At 48.9% G+C, this 15130-nt stretch overlaps 1 protein-coding gene across 1 annotated transcript in view; it reads right to left on the bottom strand.

The window, feature by feature from the left end:
- Nucleotides 1-265: 265 nt before the first annotated feature.
- The window catches only part of lmx1bb (LIM homeobox transcription factor 1, beta b), a 43913-nt gene continuing 29048 nt past the window's right edge, over nucleotides 266-15130 (bottom strand). The window contains 7 exon segments of the mRNA XM_084694776.1: nucleotides 266-1377; nucleotides 2657-2818; nucleotides 3500-3566; nucleotides 3926-4003; nucleotides 4608-4724; nucleotides 4727-4782; nucleotides 6785-7017. Coding sequence (XP_084550902.1) covers nucleotides 1220-1377; nucleotides 2657-2818; nucleotides 3500-3566; nucleotides 3926-4003; nucleotides 4608-4724; nucleotides 4727-4782; nucleotides 6785-7017 — 871 coding nt within the window. The 3' untranslated portion in view covers nucleotides 266-1219.

Raw genomic sequence — 15130 nt, 5'->3', positions numbered from 1 at the left:
GATGTCAGATTTCTGGCTGGATAGGGCAGATATATGGCTTCCCCTTAGGCATCTCAATGCTAAGTAGCACATACACCCCCCCACCACCCCTCCACCCCTTTCTCTTTCACTCTATCTCTCGCCATCTCTCTCACTTTCTCTCTTAACCGTAACCGTCTTTGATAAACCGTAACTGGAAATAGTTTCATTTCATGCGACACAAACATAAAAACAAACCTTGCAATGTGAAAGAAATTCATAAAATCATCAGGAGAAATGTGTGTTGTTTATTCGTTGAACCAATCGACTTTGGTAATTTAGCGACTTTTGAATTTTGAAAATGCACATTGGATAAATTCCTGTAAGAAATAAATAGCACAATCCTGATCATTTACAGCATGGTTGAAGTAAAGTGATTGAGATGCCTTACAATGATGAATGAAATGTTTATGCTCGTGTACTTACTAATAGCTCACTTTCTTTTCTTTTTTTTTAAATAAAGGTTTTCGTTTCCATGAGACCTCGTAGAGCAAGGTACAGTTAAATAAATAGAAAGCTTTCCATTTTAACATGCACATCCAATTAGCTGGGGAAAGTATTTACACTGAAACCGTCACTCCATATCCACTGACATAACTCCTCTTTTTCTGGACAATTCTCCCTCACACACTCTCTCAGAAACACACTTATTCACATACTTACGTCATCAGTCTATGCTATTAACACAGTATATTGTCTTAGGGCTAAATCTATCAAAGGGATCGGAATACAAATGTGGAATGTAGTTTACAGGTTAAACGAGTCCAAGCAACAAACATCTCAACAACTCACTGGATGTGAAAAATATTTTTGGGGTGTTTTTTTTAGTTTTTTTTTACAATGAATTATGAGTTCATGCATCAGAAGCCGTCCTGTGATATTTGGTTTGAATCTTGTCATGATTTTCTTTGACTTCAAATGCAAATTTCCTTGTTGCTAATAAAGAAATGAGTGGCATATGTCTGTGACAGTCAGAAACAGATATCCTAACAATGAACTCTATAAAAAACACAACACTTTCTTTTCTCAGGAATATTTGTCTTTGAGCATTTTGAAGTCAGAGGTGTGCACATTTCCGTGGAGCTGTTGGTAGGACTTGTTGCTCTGTTGGTCGAGGGTGCAGCGTGGACATTCCTTGAGGCAGCGATGAGAACAACAGTTTCTTAATCCCACAGATCGAGATCTTCATCCTCCTCTGTCTTCATGAAGCGAAGTACGAGTTCTGCATGGAATAGAGTCGGTCGATGGGGTTTCCGACGCGAGCGTGCAGGGAGTTGATTTCCGAGGACGCCATGAAGCAATCGCTAAGACTCGTTAAGGATGTGTCGCTGTCTATGTCATGGAATATTGAATCATTTCCTGTGCAGAGAAGGTAGAAAATATATAAGGTCCATGGCTTGATAAACACAAACAAATTCAAACATAACACATCATTAAAATGATACAAACACAATCTCGTACCGCTCTAACAGTTCACCAAACACTTTCTGTGATAATATTAGAAATTGAAAAACTGCCCATGATGGCTAGTGAATTCCATTACAATTTTTAAAACAATGTTAACAGAACTCCTTTGTTAGCTGACTGCTCTGGAACAGAACCATGGCCTCAGAGAAGCTCTACAGTCTTCCTCCTCATCTTAACGACAAGCTTTTCCCATCGTCATCTTGTCTCCTCAAACCGTGTCTTCCTGTCATTATCCTGAAGGGAGTTGTTGACTTGATTACATTGTGACTGTTAATGACGCTGTTACACAACTCTGTGACAGAATAATGAGCCAGAGCTTTTAACGCCTTGCCAATATTGGTCCTCCGTCCTCCTCTCATTCTGGGGAAGGATAATGAGACTGGGAACTGGGGTTGTCGCTACTACAAGGGACAATTCAGCGGGTTAGGAAATAATATGAAGTTCAGGATTACAGAAAGGTCTCCTTGGGGCTTAGTGAAGATGGTTTATTCAACCACAGGGTCCATCCTTTGGGTGTATCGTTTCTGAATTACAATCCAAAATACAACAATAAAGCTACTGCCGCAAGTCATAACACATTCCGGAAAGATTGTTGTTTTCACTCGCCACCCCCTGTGATCCTCTCCCCATCGCCACTATTCCAACGCAATCTCACAGTCATCACATTACATTTCGGTCCCGATGCTGCCCGCTACCAAACTCTGCGCTGTTTTAACTCTTGATTCACCGTAATCCCACTGGATTACGGTGGCGCTCTTGGATTATTATTACTGGATTACAGTACCACTCTTCCCAGATCTGGCATTGTGTCCTCTCCCGCAGGTTCACGAGCTACGCCACAGAAACCATGCGCATGCTGAGAGACGCTGAGGTACTGAGGACTGGAGGAGGAGGAGGAGGGATAACTGAACATCTTGGGTTGATTTGAAACTTCAAAATAAACCAGTGGCCTGTGAGTTTGCTTGTGTCATCTTATTTGGGGAGGGGTGCAGGAGGGTGGGGGTGAGGCAGGGGGGGGGGGGGTGCTGGTATGAAGTGTGCGCACAGCCTGAACCAGGGAGCTGTGGCCTGAACACTCATCCCACTCTGGGGAGCATGTGTGTGTGTGTGTGTGTTTTAATGTGTGTGGTGTGTCAGTGTATGTTTTAATGTGTGTGTGTGTTTTAGTTACCATATGGGTTCATGTGGTCTCCTGGCATCTGGGGGGGGGTCAAGCCCTGCTGGAAGGGGTCCGTACTGTAACCATTCTGCTCCATGGCAACCAACTGCTGTTGGGGCGGGCCCAAGGGCGTGAAGGAGTTCATCATTCCCTCCATCCGATTGGACATCACCTCTGCAAGACAGCCAACCGGGTAGGAGGAATGTTAACGTGGCCATTGTGGAAAAAGTGTTGCCATGGCAAGCTGTGTACAGAAGTGAGTCTGGGGGTCCGCCACAACACCTATGAGACTAACGCAGGGCCTGTCTCCATGGAAACCCTCTTTGCGCTGTGGAGTGGCAGCGGTCTCCCAGAGTTCCCTTCCCCAACAGGACTCCTCGCTCTCTCAGGGGTGAGCGTGGGACCCACAGCCTTGTGGCCTGGTCACCGCACCGTGACTCCTCCCCCTCTGCTGCACCTGACTGGGAACACTGCCCCCCTTCCCCCTGCTTCTCATTCCCTCCCCTCCTCCACATTTTCATCCTCCTCCCTCCCTCGTATTCAGCCTCCACCTCCCCCCCTCCTTCTCTCCCTCTCCCTCCTCCCCCTCCTCCTCCTCCACACCCCACTAGAGAGAGGGAGGGCAGGACAGGGGTCACAGGGCATTACCATCCTCTCCTCCCATGTCTTCACATGTTGCCTCAATTAACGTTCCCCACAAAGCTGTGGTCTGCAGCCCGGCTCCTCCTGGCTTGCTGTTTCACGGGCAAGACCACGTTTACCAACTGTGCTTCACCTATCTGATGTGTTGTATCTCCCACCTCCACTGCAAACACCCCAGAGCGTTTTGTCCAGTCAGTGTTCGACGTGACCCACCTTGGCCGAGTCTCTGGGTGTTCTGCTGTTCCTGTTGCTGCTGCTGTCTCCGGGCCAATTTCTTCATCTGAAGGAAGGAAGGCATGTTTGTGAGTAACTCCCAGCGTGAACAGGCTCTCTGGGGACTGGACATGACTGTGAGACATCAGGGGTTTGGAAGATAACATCGAAGAGGAGGGCGTCTACATCCCAAGACTACAGCCCTGCTCTTTAACTTTACAGAGCTGAAAGGAATGCGGAGAGAAGTTTAACGTTGAGAGGTGATAAATAATTAGTTGACCGCGTTATTGTTGGGTCTGCCCTGTCAGTACTTGACGAAATAGCACTGCAGTAAATTAACCAATACAGAACAAACAATTTCTAATCACGTTCTACTGTAAATCTTCAGTGTAATTCATTCATTCTTTTAGGTGGACTTTATCTCACCTTGGCTCTTTGGTTCTGGAACCACACCTGGACCACTCGAACGCTCAGCCCAGTTTCTGCGGCCAACGTCTCCCTCACCTACAGCAGTCAAGACAACAGACTTCCAACATCTTCACGGGAACACAAACTCCTGCGTCGCAGATTGAAATCGTATGTGTGCTTTCGTGAAGCCTTGGCCGGTATCCAAAGCGTGGGCTTTTTGCCTCTTTTATTTGCTTTGATTTCAGTTAAACGTTGAGTTAATGTACCGGTCTCTCTGACTTCTTGGTTACTGGCTCTTCAAAGCTTTGGAGCGGGGGCAGAGTATGCTTTTAGGGCCTAGGCTGGGGTTTGGATGCAGTCGTTTGGAGAAGGCAGTCTGTGTAACACAGAACAGAGAGACGCCTCCCACTTCAAAGCACTGCTCGGCCATTTTTTCCAATTTGAGAACTTTATTTGTGAAAGAAACTACTGTACCGTAGGCCTCATGGAGGCATACGTTCAAATATCCACATGGCCACTGTTTTGTGATACCCGGTAAATACCTGCATCTACCGCCAAAATAAAAATAAAAGGGTTGTTTGCTGTTTGAACGTCGCTTTCGATAAAAGCATATCGTAAGTGGTCAAAATGCAACAAAACGTTCATCAGTTCCTCATGCAGACCTAGGCGGAGCTACAAAACGGCCGTGGTTTTCACTCACCTTCCGGCAGGGTTTAGAGGACACCTCGAAGGACGCCTTGAAGGCTCGCCTCTGCTGGGTGGTCAGGATGGTGCGAGGCCTCTTCGGCCTGCGGGGGTCCTTCCCGTCGTCCCCTTCCCGGAGCCCCCTGAGCCCTTCTCCGGCTTGATATCCAGGTCCTCATCGTCGCTCTTCTCTGCAAACACAGAATGTTTCCACCCACGTTAGTGCAGGTTTGAGCCGACTACAGACCTGACAACCTTCTGATGAATACGTAGCCCTGCTCGTTTCAATTCCACGGTTGTTCGTCGTCCGCAAGTGCATCCATAATAAAAAGAGACACATGTGGTTTTAATACTTTGTTATCATTTTTTTTCTTCAGAAATAGAATAGGCCGCATGCATGATTAGGCTTTCAGAGAGCAGTGGAGTATGAACATTTGTCATTGTGCTGGACACTGTTGCTAGTAAGTCACTGCACTCAGCTTTGTCTGATTTACACCAAATCAATCTTAGATAAAAAATCCCTTCAGAACACATCCACTACAACATGAAAGGGCAGCATGTGCACACATGGTAAAATTAACTCAAGATATCGGTGGAAATATAAAATCTATAAAGCAGAAGTTACATTTGTGCGTCTCTTTATCAGATCCTAGCAGATGAGGGATATGTTGTGGCTTCACGGTCCTAGGAAGTTCTCAGGAAACGAAGATAACTGAAAAACAGTTTGCGTCAGTTTGATGAATGTACGGGACTGTTCAGCGTCTCAGCACAGGCTTGCACGGAGGTTTACAATCTCAGAGACACTCAAGTCATGGACTTAATGATGAAACAAGCCGTGTGCATGTACGACATGCAGTCTGACTACTTAACAATGCTTTCTAATGAAACAACACCAGAACACCAAGCCTGGGTGGGTGAACTTCCAGAGCCAGAAGTACTATTCAGTGATATTTACATTTAGTCATTTAGCAGACGCTCTAATCCAGCGCGATTTACAGTAAGTACAGGGACATTCCACCCGAGGCAAGTAGGTTGAAGTGCCTTGCCCAAGAACACAATGTCATTTTACATGACCGGGAATCGAACCGACAACCTTCTGTTCATAGCACGATTCCCTAACCGCTCAGCCATCTGACCCCCTGATATGTAAGTGTGTACATGTTTTCCAGCGTAACCCTCTTTGATGTATGCTGTCATCTGGCTGTAGTGTGCCTCTTCTGCGGACAGTGGGGCGGTAGAAAACAGAACATTGCTCTGCTCCAGCCGTACATTTAGTTGGACGCACGCTGAGGTTAACCACTGTTCCTCCATGTCAACATTGTCTCCGTCTCGCGCTGTGGCGCCCGTGACCCCACGCGATATGACGGGACAAAACGAGGCGAGGAAAGTAAAACAAATATTCCTGTAAGTTGACAAAAAGTTGACACAGGCACAGACGCTTCTGACAGATTCCTGTGCCTGTGTGTGTGTCGTCTAAACGAGAGCCAGATGGGGGAGAGCGGTGAGTCTTGGCGGAGCGCCTTGCGGTGAGGAGACGAGGGGAGGAGCACTCAGAAGATAAGAGGCCTGGCGTGGTTGCTCCTCCAGCAGAAAGGCCCCAAATCCCTCTGTCACTCACCACGATACTCTCGTCTAATTCTTTCCAGCACGGGAATCCGCCAACACTGGGAAGGGCCGTTTCATTCGGGGGGCGGGGGGGGGGGGTGTTCTAGGTTGTTTTACAGCTACCTACTGTCGCGTGTAAACCCTGGCACCCTGCCCACCCCCATGCCTACTCTCACAGAACAACATCATAATATATTCATTCAGCAGACAGTTTTATCCAAAGCCAAGCACAGAGGAAGCCTTGAACCGTGTGACCCGCTAGACCTGCAGTCTAACGCTCCACCAGTGAGCTCCACCTATCCCCACAGAAGCTCCATCAAACTTTACTTGTGTAGCATATTTTATACCAGGACGCAACACAATGAACTTCACAGAGGGGGAAAATGGTGGTGGTGGGGGGCGATACAAACACTCATGTTTGACCCACAACATTCAAGAGGGAAGCCAAAAAAACAGCTCAGACCTGCCCTGAAGCCATGCATTCAGACTACCTGTGTGGGAGGGGGGGCCTCTAGCTGTCTGCAAGCGTGACAGGGGGGGGGGGTCGGGGGGAATGGGGGGGGGGGCTCCCGGGGGCGGAGACCTCACCTGAGTCCGAGTCTCCGGGGCTTACGGAGCCCAGCAGCTCCCTCTCCCTCTCGTAGTCGCTCTTGCAGAGCAGTTGGCCCTCCTTCAGGACAAACTCGTCGCCCTTCTTCAGCGGGCGCTCGCACACGCAGCAGCTGAAGCAGCCCAGGTGGTAGACGCTCTCCAGCGCCCGCATCACAAACTCCGTGGGGGCGATCTTCTCCAGGCAGCCGCTGCACTTGGCCGCGAACAACCTGGGCGGAGAGGGACGAATGTGGTCGTTATCGTTTTCGTTTCTCACATGTTTTACTCCATGATGACATACCAAAGGGGGGGGGTGCAGTTGTTAGTTCTGCCACTGAGGTGTTCTAAGACAAGGTTCTCTGGGTAGAGAACCTTTACCATGACAGAGCTACAAAAAGACGCACATGAGACACACTCATTCACAACACTCATTTCCTTGATTGGTTGTCCTCTGACATAGGGCATTTTTGTTTGGGTGTTTTTTTTTCTGGGATCGGCAAGCTTGGTCTAATCGCCATGGCTGGGTTGACTAGGAGACAGTTGCGGGGCAGCTGGTGAGCAGTCTCTGTGATGAGTCAGAGAGGGTAAGATGGCAGGCAGTGATAGCAGATCATCTGTTCATCATTCCAGTGGGGGCTTGAAGAGGGCTGCATATCTACTTGGAGGTCATATGGCTGAGCGGTTAGGGAGTTGGGATATTAATCAGAAGGTTGTTGGTTCGATTTCCGGCCGTGCCAAATGACGTTGCGTCCTTGGGCAAGGCACTTCATCCTACTTGCCTCGGGGGAATGTCCCTGTACTTACTGTAAGTCGCTCTGGATAAGAGCGTCTGATAAATGACTTAATGTAAATGTACTTCATCACTGTAGAATCGAGCTACGGAAAAGGAGGGTAGTCTGAGCTGAAACATGCTGGCTCATCTCCAACATGGGATTCTGTGTCATGGTTCACATGCCTGCCAGCCATACTCTGACAACCTCAGTGGTGAAAATCTGCTAAACATTTTGGGGTGGACAATTATTTCCTCAAGAGCAATATCTGAGGGGGGCACCAACATTACTGCTGTAACACATTGCCTAAGTTGTAATATGTGAAATGTATATTATTAATATTACTTAAAATTCCTTATGTTTACAGTGATTTATTGGGGGGAGAAAACAGATTTTTTCCAGGAGGGGGGGGGGGGGTTGTCGTGCCCCCCCCCGGGATTTCAGCCTATGGACAACCCTTCCTTCTGCTTTTATTTCTAATCAGGCGGGTGTTTCTGTTGTTTTACGAGTGGCTGGGAGGTTTTCCCCTTATTCTCTCTGTGGTTTATCTTGTCTGGCCGTATAAAGCTGGGTTTGTTAGTGGGATCTTTGTTTGCGTTGGTTTGGAAGAGTTGGATGTGCTTGCAGCGGGCCTCTAATTCATTACGCAAAGCGAATAGAGGCAGAGTGGCAGGAAGAGGCAGAGAGGGAGGAAGATGCAGAGTGGCAGGAAGAGGCAGAGAGGGAGGAAGAGGCAGAGACGGAGGGAGCCAGGGAGGTAAGGAGGCAGAGAGACGGAGATGGTAGGAAGCTGGATAGGCAAAGAGGCAAAGAGGGTGGAGAGAGAGGCAGTGAGAGGCAGTGAGAGGCAGGGAAGGCGGGAAACAGGAAGGCAGAGAGGCTGAGAGAGGCACAGAGTCAGAGTCAGACAGCATATTAACTGACAACATCTGCTTGTCCTGGACAAGGATGAGGGATAAACATGACTGTGTGTAAATACAATTGCATCGCAAACCAAAGGCAGGTTTTGTTCTTGTAATACAGCAGCGAGGCACAGACTGAGACATGACTGGATGTGTGCGTGCCGTCTACACGGCTTCAGATGGCAGCTGTACACACTGCAGAAAGCGTGTCAGCTTTGCTTGCTGTCTTTCCACCTCTGTGTCAGGTCTGTGTGCTGAATGTCAGACTGTTGTTATGGGAGCTCTGGAACCAGGAAGTGCACAATGCTACCCAGGAGCATCACAATGGCCATCTTCATTACCATCAGCCAGAATAAACATGGGATTTGGGGAATTGTTTAATTAATATATAACTGAGACACAGGCAAGATTACTGTCTGTTATAATCTAGTTTTTGATTATTATCAAATGACAGCAAAACAAGTTTTTTTTTTTTTTATTGGCCCAAACAGAGTTCGGAATCTGTTTATTACAGTAAGCTCAACGATGTAAACACCTTGAGGATAATCTCTTGCAAAATTACTTTGGGCAAGTTTAGCAAACAAGAAGAGTTGTCATGTAACCACCCTGAAAAGCTGATCTACTAAACCAGTGACTAACTGTGACTACTCCAACAAGACATCAACTAACATAAAAATAATACCTTGAAAAAAACAAGTCAATTCTGTGTATTAATGTAAACTAAAGTAGACTAGGTTGAATGCAAATAGGCATCACTGGCAGGTCTTACTGCTCAGTGAGAACAGCAGAAGGTTAGGAGTTTCTGATGTCGTAACTTTTAGCCCGTTTTCTACAGATCGTTCAACGGCGAAGCCCTCTGGGTTATCCAGAGACGTGTTGAGACTGGGGGAACATGGGAGTGATGATGCTGTCACCATCCCACAACCCCAGCTCTAATGTCCAGCTAATTAGCAGTGGTTTAGTCTAAAAGGCAGAGGAAATGACTTGTTAGCATGGTATTGATATGTTCTGGATGGCGCATTCACCAACTACCGGTTCCCCTCAAATCTTCTCGCCCAGATGAAAACGTTCTCATTCAGCCTCCATTTCCCCTTTCTTCTTCCTCCCTCCTCGCCCCCTTCTAATCTCGTAAGCCGTTATTTTTCTATTTCCTCTCTCTGTCACTTTGCATTATTTTGGGTGCTGTAATTCCCATTGCTCCCTTCTGGAATCTTCCTGTCCCCCGCTTTGTGTGGAGTTCTAATCCGGAGTCTTTGCCTGTTGTCGGCCCCTGTTCACCCTCCTCCGTAGGGCTTCGGACGCGGCGTCCACGCATGACGCCCCCTCTATGGCAACCACTCCTCCACAGGAAGGCCAGTACAACTCCTCTGATGGTCAGAGAGAGCCTTTCAGAGGCTGGCTGCAGAAATAAATCCTTCTCTAAGGAACAAGGGGAATTAGCAGGGAGCAGCGGACTAGGGATTTAACCCTACCTCTCGCCTTTGAAAGGCACAGTCATGCCGACTCCCGTAGCTAGCCACAATCAAACAGGGGAGGGGCGGGGGCGGGGGTGGCGTGGGAGGGGGAACGGGGGGGAGTGGGAGAGGAGAACACAGCCCCTCTGAATGACACAAGCGCTGGATTGTGAAGCGGGCTAATCCCACTTTAATACCTTTCCAAGTTCAGCTCCTCAAGAATGCTTTAAAACAACATCAGTGTGTGGGCAGCCAAGGATGACCAGGGGGGAGGCACACCATTCAGCCTCCACAACATTACCTGATGAGAGGGCCGAGGGCCTGGGCCTGGGCCTGGGCCTGGGCCTGGGCCTGGGCCTGGGCCTGGGCCTGGGCCTGGGCCTGGGCCTGGGCCTGGGCCTGGGCCTGGGCCTGGGCCTGGGCCTGGGCCTGGGCCTGGGCCTGGGCCTGGGCCTGGGCCTGGGCCTGGGCCTGGGCCTGGGCCTGGGCCTGGGCCTGGGCCTGGGCCTGGGCCTGGGCCTGGGCCTGGGCCTGGGCCTGGGCCTGGGCCTGGGCCTGGGCCTGGGCCTGGGCCTGGGCCTGGGCCTGGGCCTGGGCCTGGGCCTGGGCCTGGGCCTGGGCCTGGGCCTGGGCCTGGGCCGACACACCAGCAGAGCACCAGGGGGAGAAGAGGAGGATGGCTCACTGGGCCTGACGCATAACCTATCCTAACAAACACACGGACAACCGGAGCCTTGCTGACACACCAGACGGTGTCAGAGCACCTCCCAGACAGAGGGAGGCTGAGGGAGGCTGATATGACTGAGGTGGAGGAGGCGGTCACCGCCGTAGTCATTGGCTCTCCTGGTCCCGTGTGTTTACCCAGGCCCGATGAGAGGACGGGCTGACCGGCAGAGCCCGGAGGATCCACGCCCCTTCCCTCCCACACCTGAGCGAGTGCAGGGAGCAGAAAGAGACCCCTGTCTGGATCAATAATGGCGTTTTGAGTCAGCGAGACACAATATTTACCCAGCCTCCCATCCACCGAAGCTCATAAGCAGAGGAAAAGCGCTAATCTCAGCAGATACCTTGAAGAGGGCTCCAGAGGGAACAATTATCTCCTTCAAATCCTTTGTTCACACAATCCCTGGCTTCAACCAGACGCTTCCTAGAACTCTCTCTCGTTCGCAGTGTCAAGCCACAGTTCGTAAGATGTTAAACCGTACCTTAATAAACAAAACAGATTGGCTTCACCAGACCAATCCACGAAACTTCGATATGTGCAACAACAGAATACACCTTGCACCACTTTAAAAGAAATGCAACTCAAAATGAATAATAACTTTTTGTCTCTGAGCAAATCTTGTTAGATGAAGATATGCATATAAAAATGATTGGTGGGAGGCTTAGCTCAGAGACACCTCCGGTCGTTTCCACTCTCCTCCTCCTCCTCCTCCTCCCTCCTCCTCCTCCCCACAAAGACTCAGGAAGAGCATGCCCTTTCCCTTTGAAACAGATTACAGGCAACTTAAAGTGTGACAACATCTAAGCCTTCACCACATGGCACCGATGATTTCCCACTAAAGACATTACTCTCGGCGCTCCTGCGGCCGTGAAAAGCATCGACAGGGCTAGGTGACATGAATTAGAGGCAGGGCTAGGTGACATGAATTAGAGGCAGGGCTAGGTGACATGAATTAGAGGCAGGGCTAGGTGACATGAATTAGAGGCAGGGCTAGGTGACATGAATTAGAGGCAGCCGAGCGAGGCAGAGGGCGGTACAGACGAGCCCCTGGCCCACGCTACGTTTAGCAACACACTCTCACCTTCTACCCCCCCTCGCTGGCGCTAAGCACTCTGAGAAATACCGCCAGCAATCGGAGGAAGAGCAGCCAGGGGGGGATGATGTCACCGCCCCCCCCCCCCCCACCTTCAAGAGACAGGCGGAGGATCAGGATTAGCCTCCAAAACAGCTGTAAACCATCGCTTTGAAGATGGCCTCCCCCTTGTTCCATCACGGACAGCTATGATCCCCGGTCTGAGGAGGGCTTCTGGACGGTACAGACGAGTCGTGTGGTGGTAGCTGTCAGTCGGCGGGTCGACGGAGCATGGCGGGATGCTGTCTGGTTTACAAGCCTCAGCGCGAGCCTGATCGGTCAGGACAGGTAGTGGAGCTTGTTGAGCTCCCGGGGTCCTGTGAGCGCGGCTGGGGGAAGCGGCCAGTCTGAGGTAGCGGCTAGGAACATGTCCGGCTCACGGCAAGCGGACACACATGGCAAACGTGCAAACATTTGACGCCCAGATGTGGCGAGCAGATGAATGAAGGGCGATTCTTTTCAACTTCTTTTTGACGTTTTGAAAATGACGTTGGGAACGTGGGCCTCGTGCTGAACCGTAGATGAGGCGTGCTTGCGCACAGACCCCAAAGGAGGACGTCCCCAACATGCCTGCCTCAACACGGCGGTGTTTAGTGTTGGGGGGGGGGAAAGAGATTAGGCATAAGAACAAGCCTTCACTAACTTGCAACTAGTTGTTTTTCCTCTGATCAGTAATGTGTTAGGAAAAGTTAAGAATGCACACCACGAGTCACAGTAAAGACGATCATCACAATATGACAATATAATGCGCTCAGCATTTCCAATGTGCGGCGTACATAACAGTAGAAACTCACGAGGGTCTAATAAAACACTTTGTTTCCCCTATGCCCAGGATGAGCCCGCTCTGCTTTAAAAGCTGCTTAATCACCCCAGGTCTCTCACTGCATTAGCATAGTAATGGCCTTTAAATAGAGGCTCTTTGTTTTTTAATTAAACTCCCAGCAGGTCAAAGTAAAGCACATTAACAGGAGATGTGCACACCAGAAGATGCCTGTTCTTCTCTTTGAGGTTCTGAAGACCAGTGTTGGCTGCCGTGCCGTTTTCCTCCAGAAACTAACCCTAAAGAACCAAATGTCTGCATATCAGTTCAGTTTGATCCGTTTAAATTCAATTATTATTAACGGGAAGCAGCTATGGTAGTCCCTGTGCGGTCACTCTCTAGTCATTCGTCGTCAGCTGGATGGATCTCATAATTTCACACCCATTGGTAACCATTTGAACACTTCGTCTCTATGACAGAATTACTTGCTATGTGCTTAATGTTGTCTTTAGACAACTCCAGCGTGAACTAAGACTTTAATAAAAAAAATCTGGATCAATGAACACTGAGCTTTGCAGGATAGAGAGATTGATGTTGATCAGGTTTGTGTGTCTGAGCTGCACTGCGTGTGCTGGAGGACTCTGTCATCGTCAAACAAAAATCTCCACTCAGAGCAAACAGGCAGGACTAAGCTGGTGTTAAGGTGTGAGTGTGTGTGTGTGTGTGTGTGCTGGGCAGCAGATGAGGCTGGGTACACAGCTTTACAGAGTAGAGAGAGAGAGAGCAAGCAGATCTACACACACTGTGTTTAGTCAGCTGTAGTCTCTGAGAGCGGGTCCTCAATGCCACACCACATCTAAGCCCTGGCTCCTGGTACACAATACCATCCTTCACTCCTCGCAAGAGTCAACACGTAAACACACTGTAATTACTCTGGCAGAACTAAGACTACCTGTATTAAGCATGTTAACAACAAATCAAATAGTGTTTGCACAGCCCTGGCAGTGTCACTAGGGGAACAACAGATGGTCTCAGATCAGCTTCTCCAACCAAAAAATACTCTCAAAGAAACTTTGTGAGTAGCAAGACAGTGAGGAAACCGTCTTCTTCAGAGATGGTGACGTGGAGGGAAGTGCAGACCATTGGCTGACCATATTCAAGCTTCATCCATTTTGCCATGCAAAATGGTCATCACCAGGCTCTCATCTCGCTGTCTGGACCTTACAGACTCATCTGGATTAGGGGTAGCAGACCTCTCCTTTAGCTTCATGGTTTTTCTCAATTGAGATATTCTGGGGAAGGTGAATCTGATGTGCTGTAGAGTCACAGACACACAATCATGATGGTTTCTGGAGCTAAAGGCACACAATCCTGATGGTTTCTGGAGCTAAAGGCACACAATCATGATGTTCTCTGGAGATCCAGCTGCCTGTAATGACCATGGCGTCCCCGTGACAGTGGCAGAGGACTGGGTCCTCATCTCCAGCCTCTGCTTCCCTGCGCTCAGCGTCAAATATTCATGAACTCACACAGCCAATGTGTCTGGTCTGCATATAGCTGACCGATTCCATAGACTTTAGAAGCAACCATCGAACAACAAAAGTAAAAAGTCAAAGTACAGATTGATAAATTCTTCACAAATAATTTGGGAAAAGTAGGAGGACGTATCAGCTATCCCGCCTCAGCGCTGAGACGGTTAAAAAGCAACATTCGGAGCGTAGGGCTTTCTAATTACTGTTGACCCCTGTGGGTCTGGGACTAAGACATAAAACAAACAGTCATATGAGGTGATCTAAACTGGGGGCCTGCAAATATGCAAAGGCTGGGTCCGGCATGGGGCATCACGAAAAGGCTTCTTCTCCCAACATCTAATCTGTGGGCTGACAGAATATTAAGAAGGCTTTGGAGCCACTTGTGACCCAGCTGTTCACTAATGAAAAATTCCAGAGCTCCACACCCCCTCTGCCTGGACCCTGCCCTGTCCATCTTGAGTTTACCAGGCATGAAAAGATACTGGATTCAATAGGTGGACAAGGAGGGGGAGAGAGGATCTGGAGGAAAGCTTGTGTGTTTAACCCCTCCTCTTCTTCCCATCCTTACAATATTGGTGTGCAGTGGAGTGTTCGCAGAGGGGCTTTAATGGGCAGAAATGACCGGGTGATTATTGTGGTGGTGGTTTGCTAGGTAAGGGCTTCTGTTCGGTCAACAAAGATTCAATCCAAGCCTAAAGTGAGTCTTGAGAGGAGTGTCTGAAAAAATCTTGATTTTAAACATCAAGACAGGCTTGTGTGAGCTTTATATTTCATAAAGTCCACACATGGATATACTGAATCTTTTTCAAAAGAGAGTTTGAAGACGGTCCAAAAATAACAACAACAAAAATTTGATTAACTTCACACGAGTCAAAGAATGATTTGTGGACAAGCATGTTTCTTAGTCCTAATGGGAGTTACTGTTTGTGCCAGAAGTTCTATGGTGTGATATGTTTGGTTCAGGAGCCCACATCCACCAGAGATGCCTGAGATCCTGTAGAGAGGAGGAGGAGAAGGAGAGGTGGAGAAGAGGAGGAGGAGAGAAGGAAGAGTGGGTGGAGGAAAGGAA

Source organism: Hypomesus nipponensis, chromosome 28, assembly GCF_054491055.1.
Source record: "Hypomesus nipponensis isolate SF chromosome 28, ASM5449105v1, whole genome shotgun sequence".
Lineage (NCBI taxonomy): Eukaryota > Metazoa > Chordata > Actinopteri > Osmeriformes > Osmeridae > Hypomesus > Hypomesus nipponensis.
This window is presented reverse-complemented; position numbering and strand designations above follow the sequence as displayed.